Below are 21,546 nucleotides of genomic sequence, written 5' to 3'. Positions count from 1 at the left end.
CATATCTCCAGGAGGTTTTGATTAAGGTATCCCATGTACCACTTTGGGTTCTTTCTTATCGCACTGGAGGCTTTAGGCCAGAGGTGGACAAACTTGTTTCTGTTGTGGGCCACATTCCCTCATGGGTAATCTGTTGGGGGCTGCATGTTGGTGGTGACCAGGGCCAAAGCCAGCCATGGGCAGGTCCAGAGCCAAAACTGGGTGGGTCACTCCTTTTCTCTTCCCCTTCCTACCACTCTCTTTTCTCTCTCTTCCTATCACCTACCACCCAGCAGGCTGCCAGGGAAGGGATAGATTGCTTTTTCTAGAGGTTTGCACTGATCTCATGCAGGGTGCTTTGGAAATTAAGCTGAGGGGCACATTCAATTAGGCTGAGGGCAGCTTGCAGCCCTCGGACCACAGGTTGCCCACCCCTGTGCTGTCTTCAACCCAAGTTGTGAGCCAAACCCAGACTCCATGATGCTCCTGTTCAACTTGCTCTACCAACTGTAAAGTCTTTTAGATCTCTCCCACATCTCAAACACTTAAAAAAATGCCAGCATTTTGCAAGTTATTCATCACATTTGACTTTTATCCCTCTTAAAAAGGCATTTTCTTTCCCAAGCTTCAGTCTTTGCCCTCAAACATTTATTGAGGATTGTTTGTTAAAAACAGTTATGTAATCCTCTCCAGCCTGTGCGTAATTATTGCTCCCCCGCCCCATCCCCCATTTCACCCTGTTGGCACAAGAATTCCTGCTAAAGTCCTTGCCATTGATTTGTCCTAACAATCTATGGGATGAGGCCAAGACGGATTTTTGAAAGGATAAAAACGTGCAAGAGACACATTGTTTTGGAAGCTGGCTTGAGGCAATGCTCCCGAATGAGCAAGACTGAGAGACCTCACTACCATCCTTGTTGAGTAAAAGCTGCAATTCTTTGCTAGAACAAGGGCTCTGAGGCTGCAATCCTAAACATCCATCCCATTGAACTCAGTACCACTTTCTTCTGGCTATTTGTATTTAGGATTAGGATTTAAATGGCCATTCAGACAACACGCTAACCCACACTCAGTGGCTGAGTGTGGGTCGTTGTTGAGCAGTGGGTTGTTTATTGAACTGTGGGCTAGCATGTTGTCTGAATGTCTGCAGGTGGCTTGATAACCATGCAGTGTGGCTTGTTAATCGCCATGAACAACCCAACAACAAACCAGGAGATTTTGAGATGGCTTGTTCGAGAAAATAAGCCACACTGCATGGTTAACAAGCCACCCTGTGGACATTCAGACATCACAATAACCCACAGTTCAAGAAACAACCTATGATTCAACAACACTTCACACTCAACCACTGAGTGTAGGTTAGTGTGTTGTCTGAACAGCAATGTGTGTGTTCAGTCCTTTTTTTAATAGTCCCTGAAAGATCCTTGCAAACAAACTATGCACCATGAACAATTTAGTTCCTTGACATTCCATTAACATGTCTTGATATAGACATTCATCCTGTTTACAGAGTGAATGAATACAATGAATGAATAAGGTAAGCCACACCACCCCGCTGCCCTGCCACCTCCACTCTGAAGATATGGCACATGTATGTTAATGCAGGTACTTCACAAGGCAAGAAAGAGGGGTGGAGAGAATCTCATCACAGCAGGAGTATAGAGGAGTTGTGCTGCAAAGGCCCCTGGGATACATGCAGGGAGTGGGTGGGAGGAGTAAGTTGAAAACAAGCCTTGTCAAGCCTCAAAGAAGCTGATTGTCTGTCGACACCATCGTGGGTTAGCAATTGAACAACCAACCCATGGCGGCTTGTTCTCAGGGTGGCTTATTATGATGTGCAAACCAGCCCACGGACAACAGTTCTTATGGTACTTTATCTGTAAACTAGAATTGGACAGGACAGCCCTTCAAATGGAGGATGCCTTCAAATAGATGGCTGTCTTCTGTGGCAGCCCTTCAAATACAGGACTGTAAAAGAGGAGACATGGTCACCCTAGACTGAATCAGAGGAATTTGTAATTAGCAGGAATGGAAGCACGTTGGATTATTCTTCAAAATGGAAACAACAATGAGGAACAGGAGTTAGGTATGGCATTGTGGCCCCTATAGATGAACTGGGTTTGTACCAAACTATATTGGTAACTCTACCTGGCAATATGATTAGAATTTCTAAAACAAAACTGCAGCATTCATCATTCCATACAGTTGACCAAAGGTTGGCTAATAGCTGCCCTAGCACCAGCTGTGAGCGATTCTCTGAAATCCTGGTCCATCAAGGGGCAATGGTGAGAAATACCACTTTGGCCCGCATATTATTATAGTAAATCCTTCTTTCATGACTGCTGAGGGGCTATACATGACATTTGTTGATTTTAAAAAATGGTGCAGGGGAGGAGCCAGATCTGGACTATGATGGGGGGCACTTTAACCTTTTGCGCCTGTGGTGGTCCGGCAGGGCTGGCCCTTTTGTGAGGTGGGGTGAATTCCCTGCCTCAGGTGGTGGTGTAGGGGGAGCAGCAAATTGTGCGCTCCTCCGCACCTGACAGGAGCACCTGCCCCACACATTGCTAGGTGCTCCAGAGAGTCCTGCTGGCTGCTCTCCCACTGTGACAGGACCGGCGGGGTTCTCCGGAGCTGCCACCCACCTGGAGCACCCACAGTGGGAGAGCAGCCAGCAGGGCTCTGAGGGGGTCCTTCTTCAGATCCAGGTATGTGGACCTGGCTGTGGCCAACTCTCTGATGAACTGCACCAGCCAGAGTGGACAACGTGGCTCTTCACGGAGTCCAGGAAAAGGCAATGAGTTAAGGGTGGGATGCGGAGTGATGGGAGGAGGCTGGGACACAAAGCAATGGTGACAGCAGGATGCAATGGGGGTGGTGGTGCAGCAATGGAGGGTGATGGGCACGGCAATGGGGGGGAGGCAATGGCACGTATGTGCTCTCCTACCTCAGGTAGCAGGTGAGCTTGCACTGGCAACTGTGTTCCTGATCAGAATCATCCCCACCACCACCACACACACACATGCCTGCTATTTGCCCCCACTCTACCTCATGCTATCATCTTCATCCGGCTGCCCCACCCATCTGCCCAGCCAGCTATTTATTTTTTAAAAAACAAACTTTGCAAAGGTAAATACATGACAAATGTCCCGTCTACTCTGGCCTGGAGCAACAGAGTTATATTTAGTTTTGCCACGCATAACCATGTTTTTTGGGCAGGTATATTGATCTAAGATATACTTTGTGTGCTGAGCATGCTTTGACAGCCTGGTCTACAGGGTCATTAAGAAAATAAAACTCAGATGTTCCATCATAAATATAATTAATCCTTGCTGGATATTCAGATAGCAAGGGGCTTAAAAGCTGTTTTCGTGTATCCTGCACTGGACCACAGTTTATTTAGAAAGAAAACATCTGTGCCCTTACAATGATTACAGAGGCTCAGTATATTGGCAAGATAATTAGGAATGGCAGAGGAATCCATCCGGGGCGGGGGGGGGCATCAGTTCTGCTGAGCTTTTGGCAGCTCAGCCCCCAGACTCTGGCTGGCTGGCCTGACTTGACACAAGTCAAATTGGACCAGTTCGCAGTCTTCCCGAGGTCTGGGAGGGAGAAGGAGACACTTGTGCACAGCAACCCCGGCATCGCATCTGCCCACCACCAGCGGCTGTTTGCAGCTTGTCTCTTCTTCTCCCTGCCTGAGCCTGGCAAGGAGAAGGAGGGACAAGTTGCACACAGGCACCACCACAAGGAGAAGGAGGGACAAGTTGCGCACAGACGCCACCACAGCTGGGAGTCTGGGAGTTCTGGTGGATTGCCCACGGCTTGGCTTGTGAACACAAACTGAGCTGGGGGCTCCAGGGAAATCGGCTGAGCCCCAAGAGGGCTAGATTTCCCCATACCCAACAACCCTAAAGATAATCAAATCTTCTCTTTCAAATGGAACGGGAGGACTCCAACAATCCATAGAAGAGCTCTAACCCAGTGCTGGAACACATGCTTTGCAGGCAGAAGGCCCCAAATTCTATCCCAATCCCAGCCCTTTAGTGGCAAAAATAAAGAGCTGGGAAAGTCTCCTACCTAAACGTTGGAGAAGAGATGTTGCGGGAGTCTGAGAGGGGGGTGGAGTCTGAAAGGGGGGTGGAATCCCCCTCTCCCTCCCGCTTGGCCTCCCAGACTCCAGTGTACTGCTGTGCTTACCAGACCCTGCTTGCTGAGCTGCTGAGTGGTCTGTGAGCACCTGGCAGCCACCTAACACCTCAGTGAGCTGCCATTTTGTGAAAAAATGGCAGCTAGGGTTTTTTCATAAATGTAATGTTGTGTAAATGGTGGCCGTTAAAGGGGCCATTTACACAACATTACAGGCCTGTAATGCTGCAGAAATAGCCCCTTTATGGCCACCATTTATGTAACATTAAATTTACGGGAAAACCTAAGCTGTCATCTTTTGCAAAATGGCAGCTCACTGAGGGGTCAGGTGGCCTCTGGGCATTCACTGAGTGCCAGCGGACCACATCACAGCTTGTCCAGGGAGCTGAACAGGGGCGGATGGCCAGTGCCAGCTCAGTGAGTACCTGGTGGTGTGGATAGAGGTGAGTCCATCCATCCCTACCTTGGAGAGCCATGGCCAACCGGTGTAGAAAATACTGAGCTAGATGGACCAGTCATCTGACTTGGTATAAGGTAGCTTCCTTTGTCCCTAAGGCTGGAGTGCAGAACTCTTTCAGTCCGAGGGATGAATTCAATTCCAGAGAAGCTCTCAGCAGCCATGTTCCAGTGATGGGTGAGATTCAAGGCAAAGGGGGTAAAGCTGAAAGCAAAAGGGGTGGGATCAAAATGCCAGCCTATTGTAGCTTACAGCTCTAACTGCCAGTAGTAACTAAGCCTTAGGAGAGGCTTTTTAGCCTGGGGGGGGAGGAATGCACAGTAGCCAGGAAACCACTAAATGATTGGTAGTTGGAGAAAGAAGGTGGGGCTAGGGGAAGGGGTGTGGCCATCTAGGAGAACCCTGGAGAGCTGGATTGGGACCCCAGGAGGGCCAGATTTGGACCATGGGCCTGAAGTTCCCCATTCTTGCCCTAGGGAGTTCATGCTGAGCCCAGAGCTCTTAAATGGTTCTTTCCCCCTTCCTTCTCCTTCTCCTTTTCAGGTTCAGTTTGTCTTTAAGATAGCCCCATCTCTAAGAACTCCATTGGTCTCTATGTCCCTTTGCTTATCATGTATTATTATTATTATTATTATTATTATTATTATTATTATTATTATTATTTACATTTCCATACCGCCCAAGAGCCAAAGCTCTCTGGGCATTTTACAAAGATTAAAACATTTAAAATACAGTATACAGAGATTAAAAGCCATTTACATTAAAAACACATGAACAGACATATAAAAGAACATATATCTAAAACAACGTCAGACAAGCAACCTCAAGCAAACAACAATAACCATAAGACAATCCAGGATCAATTAAAAATTATCATATGATGCCAAATGCCTGGGAGAAGAAAAAGGTCTTAACCTGGCACTGAAAAGATAACAATGTTGGCGCCACGTTAAGACATCCTGCTGTGTGTCTCTTCCTGAAGAGTTCAGGAGTTATACTAGATAATTCAGGGTTATACTAGATAATTCTAATTGCTTTTTTCCATCTACTGACTGTCTTTCTGATGCTCCTTTCTGGCCAGGGTGATTTTATACAACATCCCTGCCAAAAGAACTATTCTATAAAAGTTAATAGCATCATATTTAGGCACTGAAGTTTTGGCCAAATCCAAACACGCACACAAAACTTTGCTGAAGTTATTATAATTGAAATTCAGCTTACAGAAATTAGCACTTATACACCTATGTGGGAACTTCATTGTTTCCAGAAAGAGAGACCACTTTGGAGTAAAAATGTCAACAGCGCAGTAGCCAGTTGAGCATGCAAATCCAGCAAACTGGTTCAAGAGAGGTAAATACTGGGGAGAAGGCTGAGGGACTTTTCAGCTTCTCGCCAATCCCCTTTCTGGAGGAGGGCATGATTTGGTAAAAAAATAAAATAAAAATGGAAGGAGTTAGGGGTGGGGCTTGTGGCTTTCATTAAAGATTCCCCTGCCCTCCCCTCTGTTTCAAACTTGGTGGACTGCACCACAGATTCAAACAGATTCTGCTTCCAAACAAATTTACAAGTTTTATTTTAACAGAGACTCCTATACAGAGCTCTCGCAGGCTGTGGCCACTCTCTGTTCAAGCCAGAAGCAGTGAGTGTTGTGGTTCCTCCCAGAAACCACAACACATTCGGGCTGAATCCAGAAGTTCTTTCATATTGCTACACCCTCTATAAATTGAACCAGTTGCTCACCAGTTATGCTCTCTGTGGTCTCTATATCATACCAAATAACATACTAGCCACGTATTTGTCTATTCCTTCTGAAGATAACTGAAATGCTACCAGCCAAATGCTCAAGTCACTTCTAAATTTGGTGGTCAGTGAGTCTTCAGATAATATCTGAAGGAGAATTTGTCCAAGGAAATCATGCAGGCTGTAGATGCAGCTAAATTATGCCTGAAGAACAGCTCCGAGGGGGGACATTCTCCCTAACAGTGGTTTGCTAACCCCAAACCCCTAACCAAAACCTGATCTAATGTGTAATAAACAGAAAGGAATGTACTAAAGCTATTATAACCAAGCTACTCAATATTGTGACAAGTTAGCAATTCTACTTTAAAATAAAAAGAGAGTCTGAAAGCCTGTTTCAGATTAAACTGTTCGTTGGAGGTACGAGCCTTATATTTACAAATGTATTTAAAGATTCCAGTCACAGAGCTGTCTACGTTGTAAAAGATGCGTAGTGTGTACAACCCTAAAAAGTGACAACTCTTAGATTAGAGAGATAAAAAAGTATTTAAGAATTGGCTAGAGGGATAATAATCTCTACACATAATGTATAAGAGCTATGCCACAAACCCTAGATCTTCTGCACCTTTTTTGCTGCAACCCAAGAAGCAAATGTTTTCACTTTTCATTTAAATATTTTGCAGTATTTTGAAATATAAAACTTGAATGTTTCAGACATTGTATGGCATTATCCTACTTTCACTGTCAGTAGGACATTATCCTGTTTCCATACTGACTGACAGGGGGCATGATGCCCCTAGACCAAAATGCAGATGGGATCTCCAAGCATTCCTAGGACGGTTCAATCTCTATCACATATTTTTGGAAAACAAATCCACCATAGCAGAACCCCGTCATCGCTTGCTGAATAAGAGCACTCAGTGAAAGTGGACTTGCCAACATGAAGCAGCATTTCTCAGTCTCGAAAAGCAATTAACTTCTGACTCCATCCTTGTTCACTATGATGAACAGAGACCTCTCTCCATTACATGTGATGCACATTTTGGCTAGATCATGTCCACCCTGATCTGGCCAGTCTAAGGGCGTCTCTACACCAGCCTAAAATCCTGCATTTAAAATAGGGCTTTCTGCTTCCATTTTAAATGCAGGATCACAACGACCTCATTTTTCACGGTCTTCCCTTTCACGTGCTTCCTCCTTCTCCAGTACCTGAGTCTTCCATTATCTTTCATTGATCTCGCTCCTCTTCTTGCCACTTTTACTCTTTTCACAGAGGGAACTCAAGCGGAACACAACTTGGTAATTGATAGCTCATTATCTGCAACCTATTTAAAAACAGAACAAAGGGCATTTAGTGCAGGATGATTGATCTTGGCATCATGCAAAGAGCCCGCAAACTTCCATGAAGGAGCAATCTCAATCACAGGATAAAAGCTCAGTGTGAAAGAGCCCTAAGAAGGATCAGGAGCTGTACTTCACTTTGACATCCAGGAAACTATGTACCTTTTCTCCACAGGAATCAGTGTTGGCTCGAAACCACGGGGGCAGTCCACACTGGGTTCCATCCACAATGGTGGAGGAGATAGAGCCAGTTTAATAAAAGGTGCAGACTGCAGATGGACAGTTCTGGAGACATTACGTGGATCACCTGCAACGACACGCTCATTGAAACAACTCTTCATGCGAAGCTGCACAAATTATAACCCCATGGACCTTGGTCACAGATTCTGCTGAAACATACCATCCTGTCTCCAGAAATACAAAGCTCTCTCCACCAGCTCTAAGAAGTGACCATAATGACACCGGTTTACCAGCAGAAGGGCTCAAGATTTCCTCTGCCGAGGCAATTCCAGAATCAACTCCTAGTGGAAGGCTGCAGTGGGTGTGAATAGTCCAAGCTGCAGGAATGACTACTCTGTCTAGGGGGAAAGGGGATGGTGTACTGCCTCTTTAAGAGATAAGCCCAGAAGGCCTCTGTGATAGCAGGCCATGCGAGAGGTTTAGAAGGGAACGCTTTTTGGCAGCAGCCACTAGGAGCTTAATCTTCTGAGAGGCCAGAGCAATCCTGGGCCTATATGCGTGATGCTCATGAGATATCTTTGGCCAAGGACTCACGTTGTGTTCTGATAACTGTGGATCTTTATTGGGACTGCAAAGGCATACAGCTAATTACTGAAATGACTGCAATAGAAGGTTTTGGTGTGACTTGTGCCTCACCTCCAGGAATTCAGGTTCGGACAGTATGACTGCACCAGTTACCAAGGACAATTGCTCAGTTACATTGTTTATGCTCCTCATACAAGTCAATGAAGGTTGTTCTGTGTTTCTGTAAGTTATAAAAAGAGCTGTTGAGTTTGAAGACATCTGGTGTGTGCTACTGTTTCCCATTTACAAAACCTGTGTTGCCATGTGTCCTGCAATCACACATTACACCCAACATGCAAATGTGTATATGTCACTAACTGACACTTGTAAATACAGATCTTGGGTCTAGAGATGAGCTGCACCACAGGATACTTGTGCTTTACGCTTATACCCACTTATACCAAGAGTGTATTAGCTATTCAACACGGTCTACTACCTGAATCAAAGAATGTTGCTTTATTACAAAATATATGAGATGACCAAATATATGACTTATAAAATATAAAATGGAGAAATGGATTATATTAACTCAATTAATATTTGACCAGCAGCTATCGCTCCGGGAGAGAGCGGAGGACGGGAAGGCCTGGCGTGCTATGGTCCATGGGGTCACGAAGAGTCGGACATGACTTAACAACTGAACAACAACAACAAAGGGGGGAAGGGAGGGGAAGGGAGGGGGAGAGAGAGACCACGAGAGGGACCACATAAGTAGACAAAGAGAGTGATGGAGACAAAGAAGTTATGGTTGCCAAACAAGGAAACAAGGAAGGTGCTAGGGATTTCATAGGTGGTGTTGAAGGGGGCAAACTCAGAATGTACATGACATGGGATTGGTCAATGTGAGGGTTAGAATGAAGAGAGAAAAATGGGAAAATAAGAGACGGGGAGTAGAGCACAGATATTTACCTAGTCCGTAGGAGGAGGGATACAAAGAGGAGGTTTGAAATGCTGTCAGTCCATGCTCTAGGTTCAGGAGTGGAGCTTCTTTGTTTCTGTGAGGGGGGACTGTGGGCTCATAAGGGCTAGTGGAGCCTTTACAGACCCCTTTAAACTTTGCACATTCTAATTAGGGATGTCAGAGAATTTCTCCACGAATCTCCGGGAGGCCGAATGCCAACGCATTCGGCCCCCCGAAATTGGTGGAGAAACGGTCCGCCCCCCTGCCCCCCCCCAGGATGGGACTTACCTTTGGCGAATGTCCCTGGTGGCGGAGGCTCCCGGCAGCGGTTCGGTGGTGGCGGTGGTGGCGGCGGCGGCCGGTCCTCCAACCGGCCACCGCCACCGCCATTTCCAAGTAAAAAACAACAGCAACAACAACAAACGTGATAGGCTACGTAAAGATTTACGTAGCCTATCACGGCTAGATTTTCAAAAAAACACCGTGAAAGGCTACGTAAATGTTTATGTAGCCTATCACGGCTGACTTTGGGGGGGGGGAAGCGTGTACGCAAATGGCGGCGCCCAGAATTTTGGGGGGAGAAACGGAGCGCCTCCCCCCCACCGCGAAGCAAGCTTTGGGATCAGGTAAGTGACTTTCGTCCATCCCTAATTCTAATACTTTTTGTTGGAAAACTTTGTGGGGAAGGACATGGCTGGGCATTTCCTAGGAGCCTTGACTAATCTAGATCGCTAGTAAAATAACAAACACAGATGCGGGGAAGGGAACCTGGGGAAAGAGGGAAGCGGAGAACAGAGCTAACTGCAGGTAGAAGGGTCAAAAAATACTAACCAACTCTATTTTTCTGGAAAGAAAACTGGTTTTAATATCAAAGTTGAGGAGAGACTTAAAACAAAAGGAATCTTGAATACTGAGTTGTCTAGCCACTCACTGCTGCATAGACAGGTCAGCATGCAAAATAATATGGCAGTTCTAGTTAGCTATAGATGCCATGTATAAACAATTCTCTTACCTTGAATTTGCTTGGCAGATATATTCTCCTTATTCATCCTTCCGCAGCATGAACAGGTATAAATACAGTTGGATTTAGGGACTGAGAAAAAAAATCAGTAGGGAAAATTATTGATTTTAGGAAGTCAACACTTAACATTATTGCTTTTAAAATAACAAACAGATAAAACTTGAATTTAGATAGGCTTCAAAGTAAAATAATATATTTTTAAAAGGTTGATGAGGTGCAAAGTTCTGGAAGTCAAAATCGAATTCTGTAATGTTTCAGAATGTTAACACTGTGCAAATTTTTCATTTTACCTATTTGTTAAAAGGGGACTAAGGCTGTAATCCTATACTCAATTATCTAGAAGTCCCATTGAACTGAATTGGATTTACTTTTGAGTAGACATGTATAGGATTGTGGTGTTCATTCTGGAAGCCAGGGTACTGATGGCTGATGAATATAGGCAGTCCTAAGATAAGGCTGTGAGGTCAGAGTTTCTATGTTAATTTCATTTAGGAATACTGGCATCTGTACTGTTGTGAGCCTGATGCAGAAGTACCAAGTAGGAAATAATAATAAAAATGAATAATAAAGATACCAATAAAGATGCTAATAAAGATAATTTATATATTTTTTGCTTTCTGAACTGTTTACCATATGAAGCTGCTCAACTGTTTGGAATGCGGAATAAGGATCTAGCTGAGTTAATGAGTGGTGGTTGACTAATGCTGATTAACATTTCCCTTTGCACTTATCTCCCGGATATCAGCACCGAATACACGAGAAAAAACTTAGGTACATTTTCTAATCAAATGATGAGTGCTACTTGAGGTGGAATGCAGCTGGAAACTTCTTATCAGAATGCTCAACACAAACAGCATCTATGGTATAAAATGAGGCTGGGAGGTACTTCTGCTGACTTAAATCCTTACTTTCCAAGGTCTGTATGCTACCATGGAGAAGAAGAGGACCTGTCTTCTCTCACTCATTTTAATTTTGGGAATCTGCTCACTGCTTGAAGGGATAACGCTTCCACGTAAGTACCTCGATTCTAGAGTTGCTTGTGTGGCCCTCCATAGTACTACATTAGTGGGTGGAAGACAGAAGTTTCCTGTTCAACTCCATAGCTGACACTTATTGATGAACTTTCCCCTGATGTAGCTAAACTTTATGGCCAGTCAGCTGTCAACATTAAAAGAAGCAGAATGAGACCCCTTTATCAATTAGAGATAAACAGGTAACAGCTATAAATGACAGAATGTTTTTTAAAAAATGAAGTCATGTGTTAAATTCTTTCTAGCAGCATAATCCAATAGATAAGCTCTAGGGATGTACGAAAGTCACTTACCATACTGGGCGCTATTTGCATTCCCCTTTCTTGTCTTCGTCTTAGTCTACGTAAATATTGACGTAGACTAAGATGGCGAAAAATAAAGAACGCAAATGGCGGCAGCCATAGCTGCCGCCATTTGCGTACATGTTTTTTTTTTTATCCAGACGTGATAAAGACTTACGTAGCCTATCACGTCTATGGGGGGGAAAGAAGAAAAAAACACAGACTGCAAATGGCGGCAGCGGCAGCCGGTCGGAAGACCAGCCGCCGCCGCCACCGAAGCTGCCGTTGGAGCCACTGCCGTCCGAAACATCCGCCCCAGGTAAGTCTCATCCCAGGGGGGATCCGCGGGGGACAGGGGGGTGGCAGGCCGTTCTGCAATGGATTTCGGGGGGCTCACTGAGATCCGTCGCGGAATTCTCTGACATCCCTAAGCTCTATTAGTTGCAGTGGTATAAGCAAGAACCTTCACAAATGAAGCCAAAACATGATGCTTGTAAGGTGGAACTTGCTGTATGGGGATCTGGAGAAAGTTCTTTAATGAAATCCACAAGCCTCAACCTCTGACTCCCCGCTCCTAATTTCAGCCAGATGATGCCTCTACCTAGAGCCTGCAGATACAGTAATTGTGGGGCTCATCAAGAAAAGTGAAGGGTCAAAGCCCCCTCTGGCCCCTTGAGCACTGCTTGTGTCCTGTTGCCCAAGAGATATGAAATATGGCCCCAAAGCTCACAGGATGCAATGCAAACAAACCCTCAGGTAGGATTATATACCTCTCTGAGATATGGTTGCACTGCAGAAGAAAGGAATAAGTGAAAGGGTAATGGGGTAACTGGTTCGATGTTCATTGGCAAATTCACGGAGGATAAGGCTATCAATGGCTACTTGTCATGCTGGCTATATGTTCCCTCCAGTTTCAAAGGAAGTATGCTTCTGTGTACCAGTTGCTGGAGAACATGAGTGGGAGGGTGCTATTGCATTCATGTCCTGTTGTGGGCTTCCAGTTGGCATCTAGCTGGCCACTGTGCAGCCTGAATGCTGGACTAGATAGACCTTTGGTCTGATCCAGCAGGGCTCTTCTTATGTTCTTATGAGCACGGGAAGGAATCTGAGAGCCAGTGTTAGCCCAAAGGCTTTTTTCTGGTGATGGTGGGATTCTAGGTGCTGATGCTGGCTCAGCAGAGATATGCACAAGATCAAGCCATGAAAACCTTAGGACCTTAGATGATGCTGCAAGCCTGAGAATTCTCCATGGTTATTGAGCTCTGGGATAATGAGGCTTGTAATGAAACATTCAGGCTCTTAAGACTGACCCCATGTCTTGGGATTCCTGTGCCAGCAATGAAGCATAAGACACAATGGCTGCTACACTAATTCAGCATGGAGAAATTGCTCCAGAAGTGAAGCAACAAGACCCATGGCCTTGGTTTGACATTGCCAGCTCAGAACATTGTCAGGACACAGTGGATAAGTCTGAGGGTGCTACTGCACTGGCAATAGCCGCTGTTACCAGATGCAGCATAAGTGCTTGTGGAAAGGTATCATGTGGCACAGAAACAGACAGAATGGGTTTTGTGCGTGCAAGACTGAAAATAATTTGCCTACCTGGTATTGTAAGCGCATTTTGGCCATGAAGTAGCCAATGGTGTTGATCTAGCTGTATGCACGTAATATCTGGTAGCTCTAGCAAACTTTAAAAATGGGATTGTGGCTGATGGGCAGCAACACAGGATGGTCTTGCTCCACTTTCCCCCAATAGGATGGCGCTATAGCTTTGAAATGCAAATGAACCATTCTGCACCTTTGTCCATGCATCCAGGCAGCGTGCCAACTTCTTTTTGTAAGCAAGTTAGATTCAAGCCCCTATGACGATCTCCTCATCACACTTTGTGTTAAAACAAGCAAACACCAGTTAAACATCAGTTTAGCTAACCATGGCTAACCGTGAGGTTTTTCCCCCACCAACAGCGGAATGCAAATGTGATGCAGAACCCAAAAACAGAACTAACTGTGGGCCTCCTGGAATCACTCCCCACCAATGCGTTACTAATGGATGCTGCTTTGATTCACGGGTCCCAGGAGTGCCCTGGTGCTTTACTCCAGGTAATGTACCTCTGTAAAGCAGACGTGATTTTCCCAGGTCTTAAAAATGATTTTTAATCATTTTTCTCTTTATCAGAAAGAATTCGGTTAATAGCTGTCTTCCAAGCATATATGGTAGAACACTGTTTACCAGCCATTGGGATCATGAGGCTATTCTCTGGTGCCACCAGCCACAATGGTGTGACAGGTAGCTAGGAAAAGAGCCTTCTATGTAGTGACCCCCTGTCTGTGGAATGCCCTTCTCTCAGGGAAATCTGCCTGGCATCCTCATCGAATACATTTAGACACCAGGTTAAGACCTTCCTCTTTGAGCAGGCATTTCATCCTTAGTCTCTCGCTTTGATAATTAATGTTACTGCTGGCTCCTCAAATGTTTTTTAATAATTTTAACGTTTAATATTGTATGCTTTTGATACTTTTCTTGTTGTATTTTTTGGGTGGTTACTGTTTGGGTTTATGATTGTAAACCACCCCAAGGGCTGTTTTAGATACAAAACTAAATTATTATTATGATTCTTGGTAAAATGAACACTTAAGCATGAAGCATTAATCATAAACAAAAATGCTAAATAAGTGCAAAATATATATGGTATAAAACAGACCATCTTTTCACGCAGCCACTAAAGGCATTGTTGTTTTGTAGCATGTACAGATATTTTATTTATGTATTTATTTACAATATTTGTATACTGCTCCATATCTAAAACAGATGTTAGTTTGACCTCTCCATAAAGTACAGTGAGACAGAGAGAGGGAGGGAGGGAGGGAGAGGCTATTTTTCAGCCTGGGCTGAGCTTTGTTTGAAATGTGACTTGATTAGCAGCTAAGCTCATTCCAGTTTGGGCATGAAGCAGTTCAGCCATGTCATTTAAGACCTCAAGACCTCAAATATGCAGGTTCAGACTACAGGTACCCGACATGAAAGAGATGCTAGGCTAGGGTTTCTTTTGGGCCATGCTACATAGGTGTTCTCCAGAAATCCTTCATTGATGCCAACTGACATAATGCAAGAGATTCCAACCCTCTTCCCTCCCATAAGTTTACATCAGTGATGTACATGGAAAGGGGGCATATTTGGATGCCACATGCAGGGTAGTGTTCCCATGAAACCCCTGGCACATTCATAAAGTATAATCCAAGTCAAAAACATTAATCGACTTTGCCAAGCCAGCGCTGAAAATGGTCATGAGAACCAGCCTTACATTTTAAAAAAGTAATCATTATAAGTAGGTTATTCTTATAAAAGTTTGTTTTGAATTTCTCAAGAGTTTGCTGTGTGTGTATATATATATGTGTGTGTGTGTGTACGCGTGCACACACACACACTCACACACACACTATCACCTGCTAGTGCGGGGCTCCTTGTGCATTATTGATTGTAGTGCCCAGATGGGTTGAGAATGGCTGTGAAAGTCAAGAAGAACATTTATGTACGCATCAGACTTCTTCAGAATAAAAAAAAAATCTTCATGTATTTTGAGTTGATACAGGAAGCTGCCTCATACGGAGTCAGACCATGGGTCCATCTAGCCCAGTAGACACTGTTGACACTGACTGGCAGCAACTCTCCAGGGTTTCAGGCAGGAGTTTTTCCAGCCCATCCTGGAGATGCCAGTGCCAGGGATTGAACCTGCAACCTTGTGCATGCAAAGCAGGTGCTCTATCACTGAGCCACAGCACTTCTCCAAATAAAATTTTAAAAAGGACAAACACAGTGCATCCAAAGGTGCAAGACACAGGGCTTCATAAAAGAGAGAGCCTAGATGTCTGTGCCTGAGAGAGAGAGAGAGAGAGAGAGAGAGAGAGAATGAGTAGCCATATTCTTAATCAGATGAACGAAAATTGACATTATGATTAGGATCCACTAATCTTAAGGTAATTGTGCTGCGGTGGCTTAGTGGTTAAGACGCTGAACTGCAGACTGGAAGGTCGGCAGGACAGCAGTTCGAGACCTGAGTGCCGCGTGACGGAGTGAGCTCCCGTCTTCAGTCCCAGCTCCTGCCAACCTAGCAGTTGGAAAGCAAGAAATTGCAAGTAGATAAATAGGTACCGCCTCGGCAGGAAAGGTAACAGCGTTCCGTGCACCTCGGTGTTCAGTCATGCCGGCCACGTGACCACGGAAGCGTCTTCGGACAGCGCTGGCTCTTCGGCTTAGAAACGGGGATGAGCACCGCACCCTAGAGTCAGACACGACTGGTTGGGGACACCTTTACCTTTTTACCTTTAATCTTAAGGTAACTTTTCTTTTTGAAACAGTAAGACCCGTATGCCCCACAGTTGTGAAAGACAGAAAGAACTGTGGATACCCAGGAATCCCTAGAAATGAATGTGAGAAGAGAGGATGTTGTTTCGAGCCCAACCCGCCTGGTGTTCCATGGTGCTTCTTTCATATCAAAGTAGAAGGAGGTAAAGCACACACTTGTTTTTCTCCCTTTCCATAAATGCAACAAGATTTTGTAATGGGTGACAGGCAAATACTTACTTTCTGGTCCACATTGTATCTTACAGATGGCACATGCTGCTGATAGCACATGCCTTTTAAAATGAACAGTGTCTGTCCCTTTTCTATTTTTATTGACTTCTATCAGTTTAGAATGATAGGTATTTAACCTGTGATGGAATTTAACCTGTGATGTAAACGCTTGTTTTACTGACTCTCAGCTCCTGGTCCATGGCTTTATGCTATCCAGCGACCAGCCTTTTGCTAGCCCATCTGGACTGACTGTCACGTTCCCTTGTTAGCTCTTCTCCATTCTGTACCCATTTCTCTACGCACATCTTTCAGCCCATACTGGAAGCATAAAGCAAGGGGACTTCCTTTTCTTTTCTTTTTTTCTTCTCTCTTTCTTTCTCTCTCTCTTTTCTTATTTCTAGTTTTCTGACTAATTAGGGGTTTGTGTACAGAGACGGAAACAGAAAGGCAGGAATCAGTCCGAAGCCGCTTTTGCTGTAAAATAAACCATCAGTTGGTTCCATTAAAAACAAAGGTTGTAATTCTGGATACATTGCATTTCCTCAAGCTCGTTATTTTATACCATGAGACCTGCAACTCAACTGTTACAGGAAGTGGGAGGAACAGCCAGGGTAGACATTTTGCTTCTGAAATGGGACAACTCTGCCACTTCTGACACCGTGCTGTGGCTGACAGTCATAGTACCAATCATGCCACTCTCTGTTGCCATGTACATCTAATGTTCAACCAGTCTGCAGCATTGTGCAGTCTACACAGTCCAACTGCACATGGCAACAAATCTGATACAAACCAGCCTAGAACAACTGTAGATGCATGAGTCTACTGGATATGCTGCAGTGATGGCAAAAAACAGAGCCAATGTTTGAGTATGTTGCTGTTAATAGAAAGACCACCAGCACCTTGTGTTCCATCACTGCCCATTTGAGTTTTAGTTTCATGTGCCACCCTCTTGTAGTCCATTAGAGTTCTTAGCCCAGCAAGGCGCATAGCAGAAATGGACCATTAATGGATAAGCACAAGCCACCTTACATCACTTTGACACAAACTGGTGTGAGAATGCAGAGAAGGGGACTACTGTGTCAAAGAATGTGATGATACAAATTTGCAAATACGCTTCCAGGGAAATATTTTTCTTCATGCTATTGACTTGCTCGGGGTGGCACCGGAAGAGAAAAATCCTGGTTCCCAACTTCTGTTTTTCCTCTTTTTCAGGGTGTAAACCATGAAGCTTCAAAAAGGAACTCTGCCAGCAGAGCAATTCAAGCATGAAAACATGATGCCTCGTACGTTGTGCTCTAAGAATTCTGATTTCCATGTCCCTTTGCCTTGCATTGACACATCCGTACAGAAGCACAGTTAATCACAGATTTTGTTCTTTTCAGTATTTTAGTGGCTGGTATCTGTTCAAAGCAATAAAAGGATTATTATAAAAACCCTAATTATTAATGATGTAACACTTTTCTGTTAATCATGTAGCCAATACTTGCTTCTTGTGCTAATGTCTATGCTGAAGCCTATAGATAAGAAAATAGCTATTTGTAGCTCAGAATACTATATGGCTGAAACAAGCTATATAAGCGTCATTACAAGATTCTTATTTGAGACTAGAATTATATCACATGGATGCAACGAATGCATGTTTAAATAATACCACATTGAAACATTAATGTGTTAAAAGTAATAGAATAATTGCTACATTAAAGTGAAGGGTTTTACAATACCTTATCACTCACAAACTATTTTTTAAAAACTCTTGTTGTACCTTAAAGCCTAACAGATTAATTTGAGCATAAGCTTTTGTAGTCCACAAAAGCTTATGCTCAAATTAATCTGTTAGGCTTTAAGGAGTTACAACTCAAATCTGTTTGTTGTTTTTGCCATGGCGGACTGACACAGTGACCCTTCTGGAAGTCCCCAGTCACAGAGCACCATCTCTTGCCCGTATGTGGGCTTTCCCCCTACCCCAATTTTACCCTATTTAATCTGCATACTGGAGATGCAGTGTGCCAAAAAGCTTTTCTATATGAGGCATTTATTGTGCGCTTATCATTTCCTACTCATGGTTGTTTACAAGTTCTTTAGATGACGTGACCCTCCACTTTCACTTCTGTGTCAAACCAGTAGTTTTGGTGAAGTTTTTTAGTGGAGGGAAAATGCAGCATTTAACTGTGAAAATGAACGGAACCACAATTTCCTCTTGTGTATGTAATTTGTGTTATTCCACTATACCACAGTGCCACCTAGAGGAAACACTCCTCGTGGCGTGCTCAGCTCTCAATTCTGCGATGAAACCAAAAATATATGCAGCCTTGTAAAAACAGAAGATCAGATGCCCTCAGAATAAATAGTTCCTGATGAATGTTTCACACATTATTCTACAGAGAGCTTAACTAACAGCATGTTCCAGCACAGTGTGTAGGAATGCGTTTCTGTATTGCAGGAATTCTCCCCTCCCCTGACATACACAAATCTTTGCACAGATTGCACAAGCACACACATGCACACACAGGGCTGTATCAAGGCTATGATGGGTCCAGGGTCCAGCCATCTGTAGTGGCCCCCTACCCTGCTCCCAATATGGAACTCACACATGACACTTTTTGTGCATACACACTCAGTCAACAATGTACAACAATAATGCAAACACATTTTCCACTGCTTACTTTAGTAGAAATCATATTCCGTGTTTTCCTGCAAGCAAAATCTAATATCTCATCCGTGTTAGAGACTCAAATACAAACACAAGTCTCCCCTTTTACAACATACAGCACACAGACCCAGAAAACATAAGCACACATCAAAGCACTCTCTCACACACATTCTCTTTCTCAAGAAAGAGACATAGAGCTTCCCTTCATTGAAGCAGAAATCCCGCACCCTTACCAGGGCTTCATCTTCTGCAGTCTTTGTGGGATTCTGATCAGCACAATACAAGCTTCCCCTCCCCACCTTTTTTTGCTATTTCCTTGTGGGCAAGTTCCATATGTTTCATTTATACTGCCAGTAAATGGTGCTGTGATATTGTGTGAATTATTACTGCAATTTATAAACTGGCAGAATAAAGCTTAAAAATGATGGGAGAGGCAGTGGAGGTTGACAACATCATGAAAAGGACCTGCAAAACTTCCATGAGTGAACGATCGCAAGCGCACGATAAATGCCTCGTGTAGAATGGCCATAGACTGATTCACTGTCTCATTCATACACAACAGCCAAACAGGACGCACTCATTCACAGCCAATGCTGGCCCAGGACATTTTGTTGCCTGAGGAGGACCAGTAAATGCCTCCAATTTCTCATTCACAGGATTATTGTGCGGGTAAAAATGGGGAGAACTTTAGTTCCTGGAGGAAAGGCAAAACATAAATAAAATTAAATTAAATTAAATTAATAACTCTATACTAGAAAACATAATTGCCTTACCCTATGCTCATAATAAGTCTCCTTAGCATGTAAAATGGCCATCTGTGCATTACTGTGCATACTCATTTACATGCATGTGCACTAGAGAAAAGATGCATCCAGTATTCCACTTGGACATTTATCTTATAGAGACCTTGGGGAGGGAACCTGAAGGCTGATACAACCTCTCATAATAGATATTTACATATTCAAGATTTGAAAAGCATCCTCTTGCTTCTCATATGCCCCACCCATATGAACATCAACTCAAATAAGCTATTAACAGCAAAAACAAAGAAAAGTCTTGTGGCACCTTAAAGACTAACAAATGTGTCCTGGCACAAACATTCATGGACTATAGCCCACTTCATCAGATGTATGGCGTATTACTGGGATTTTCAGGTTTATATATAGTAGACTCATAAAATCATAGAATAGTAGGGTTGGAAGGGACCTACAAGACCATAGAGTCCAACCTCCCGTTCAATGCAGGAATCCAAGTCAGAGCATCCCCGACAGATGGCTGTCCAGCTTCTTCTTGAATGCGTCCAGCGTGGGAGAGCCCACTACCTCCCTAGGTAATTGGTTCCATTGTCTTATTGCTCTTACAGTCAGGAAGTTTTTCCTGATGTTCAGCTGGAATCTGGCTTCCTGTAACTTGAGCCCATTATTCCATGTCCTGCATCCTGGGATGATCGAGAAGAGATCCTGGCCTTCTTCTCTGGGACAACCTTTCAAGTACTTGAAGAGCACTATCGTATCTCCCCTCAGTCTTCTCTTCTCCAGGATAAATATGCCCAGTTCTTTCAGTCTCTCTTCATAGGGCTTTGTTTCCAGTCCCCTGATCATCTTCGTTGCCCTCCTTTGAACCCTCTCCAGCTTGTCTGCATCCTTCTTAAAGTGCGGTGCCCAGAACTGGACACAGTATCTGTGTCTCATCTGGACACAGATGAGGCCTAACCAGTGCTGAGTAGAGGGGAACTAGTACTTCCCGGGATTTGGAAGCTATGCTTCTATTAATGCATCCCAAAAGAGCATTGGCCTTTTTTGCAGCCACATCACACTGTTGGCTCATATTCAGCTTGTGATCTACAACAATTCCAAGATCCTTCTCACTTGTAGTGTTGTTGAGCCATATATCCCCCATCTTGTAACTGTGCATTTGGTTTCTTTTTCCTAGGTGCAGAACTTGGCATTCATCCCTATTAAATGTCATTCTGTTGTTTTCTGCCCAGCTCTCCAGTCTATCCAGATCACTTTGAATTTTGTTTCTGTCTTCCAAAGTATTAGCAATCCCGCCCAATTTTGTGACATCTGCAGATTTGATCAGCATTCCCTGCACCTCCTCCTCCAAGTCATTAATAAAAATGTTGGAGAGCACTGGGCCCAGGACTGAGCCCTGCGGTACCCCACTTGTTACCTCTCCCCAGTTTGAGAAGGTCCCATTGATAAGCACACTTTGAGTCCAATTCAGTAGCCAACTGTAGATCCACTGGATCGTTGTTTCATCTAGCCCACTTTGACCTAGTTTGCTCATCAGGATATCATGGGGCACTTTGTCGAAAGCTTTGCTGAAGTCGAGGTATATTATGTCTACAGCATTCCCATGGTCCACAAGGGAGGTTACTTGATCAAAAAATGAGATTAAATTCGTCTGGCAGGATTTGTTCTTGACAAATCCATGTTGGCTTCGAGTAATCACTACATTGTTTTCAAGGTGCTTCCAGATGGATTGCTTTATCATCTGCTCCAGAATTTTCCCAGGGATTGATGTCAGACTGACTGGTCGGTAGTTCCCAGGTTCCTTCTTTTTGCCCTTTTTGAAGATAGGGACAACATTAGCCCTCCTCCAGTCATCTGGCACTTCACC

At 44.1% G+C, this 21,546-nt stretch overlaps 1 protein-coding gene across 1 annotated transcript; it reads left to right on the top strand.

Moving 5' to 3' along the window:
* Window positions 1-11,281: 11,281 nt before the first annotated feature.
* Window positions 11,282-19,354, top strand: LOC146349928 (trefoil factor 3-like). Its single transcript, XM_084843804.1, has 5 exons — window positions 11,282-11,401; window positions 13,667-13,801; window positions 16,058-16,207; window positions 17,487-18,032; window positions 18,112-19,354. Exons 1-4 carry the CDS (start codon window positions 11,320-11,322, stop codon window positions 17,498-17,500), a joined length of 381 nt encoding a protein of 126 aa, XP_084699930.1. The 5' UTR covers window positions 11,282-11,319; the 3' UTR covers window positions 17,501-18,032; window positions 18,112-19,354.
* Window positions 19,355-21,546: the final 2,192 nt, after the last annotated feature.

The sequence above is a fragment of the Heloderma suspectum genome, chromosome 3, assembly GCF_057233095.1.
Source record: "Heloderma suspectum isolate Gila_16-S chromosome 3, 16-S_ref, whole genome shotgun sequence".
In the NCBI taxonomy this organism is placed as follows: Eukaryota; Metazoa; Chordata; class Lepidosauria; order Squamata; family Helodermatidae; genus Heloderma; species Heloderma suspectum.
This window is presented reverse-complemented; position numbering and strand designations above follow the sequence as displayed.

What these genes read in the sequence shown, in the direction of transcription:
- LOC146349928 (XM_084843804.1), top strand. Translation starts at nt 11,320, where the DNA reads ATGGAGAAGAAGAGGACCTGTCTTCTCTCACTCATTTTAATTTTGGGA. An exon ending in TGAAGGGATAACGCTTCCAC is followed by an intron (nt 11,402 to 13,666) that starts GTAAGTACCTCG and finishes CCCCACCAACAG; the next exon opens with CGGAATGCAAATGTGATGCA. An exon ending in GCCCTGGTGCTTTACTCCAG is followed by an intron (nt 13,802 to 16,057) that starts GTAATGTACCTC and finishes TTTTTGAAACAG; the next exon opens with TAAGACCCGTATGCCCCACA.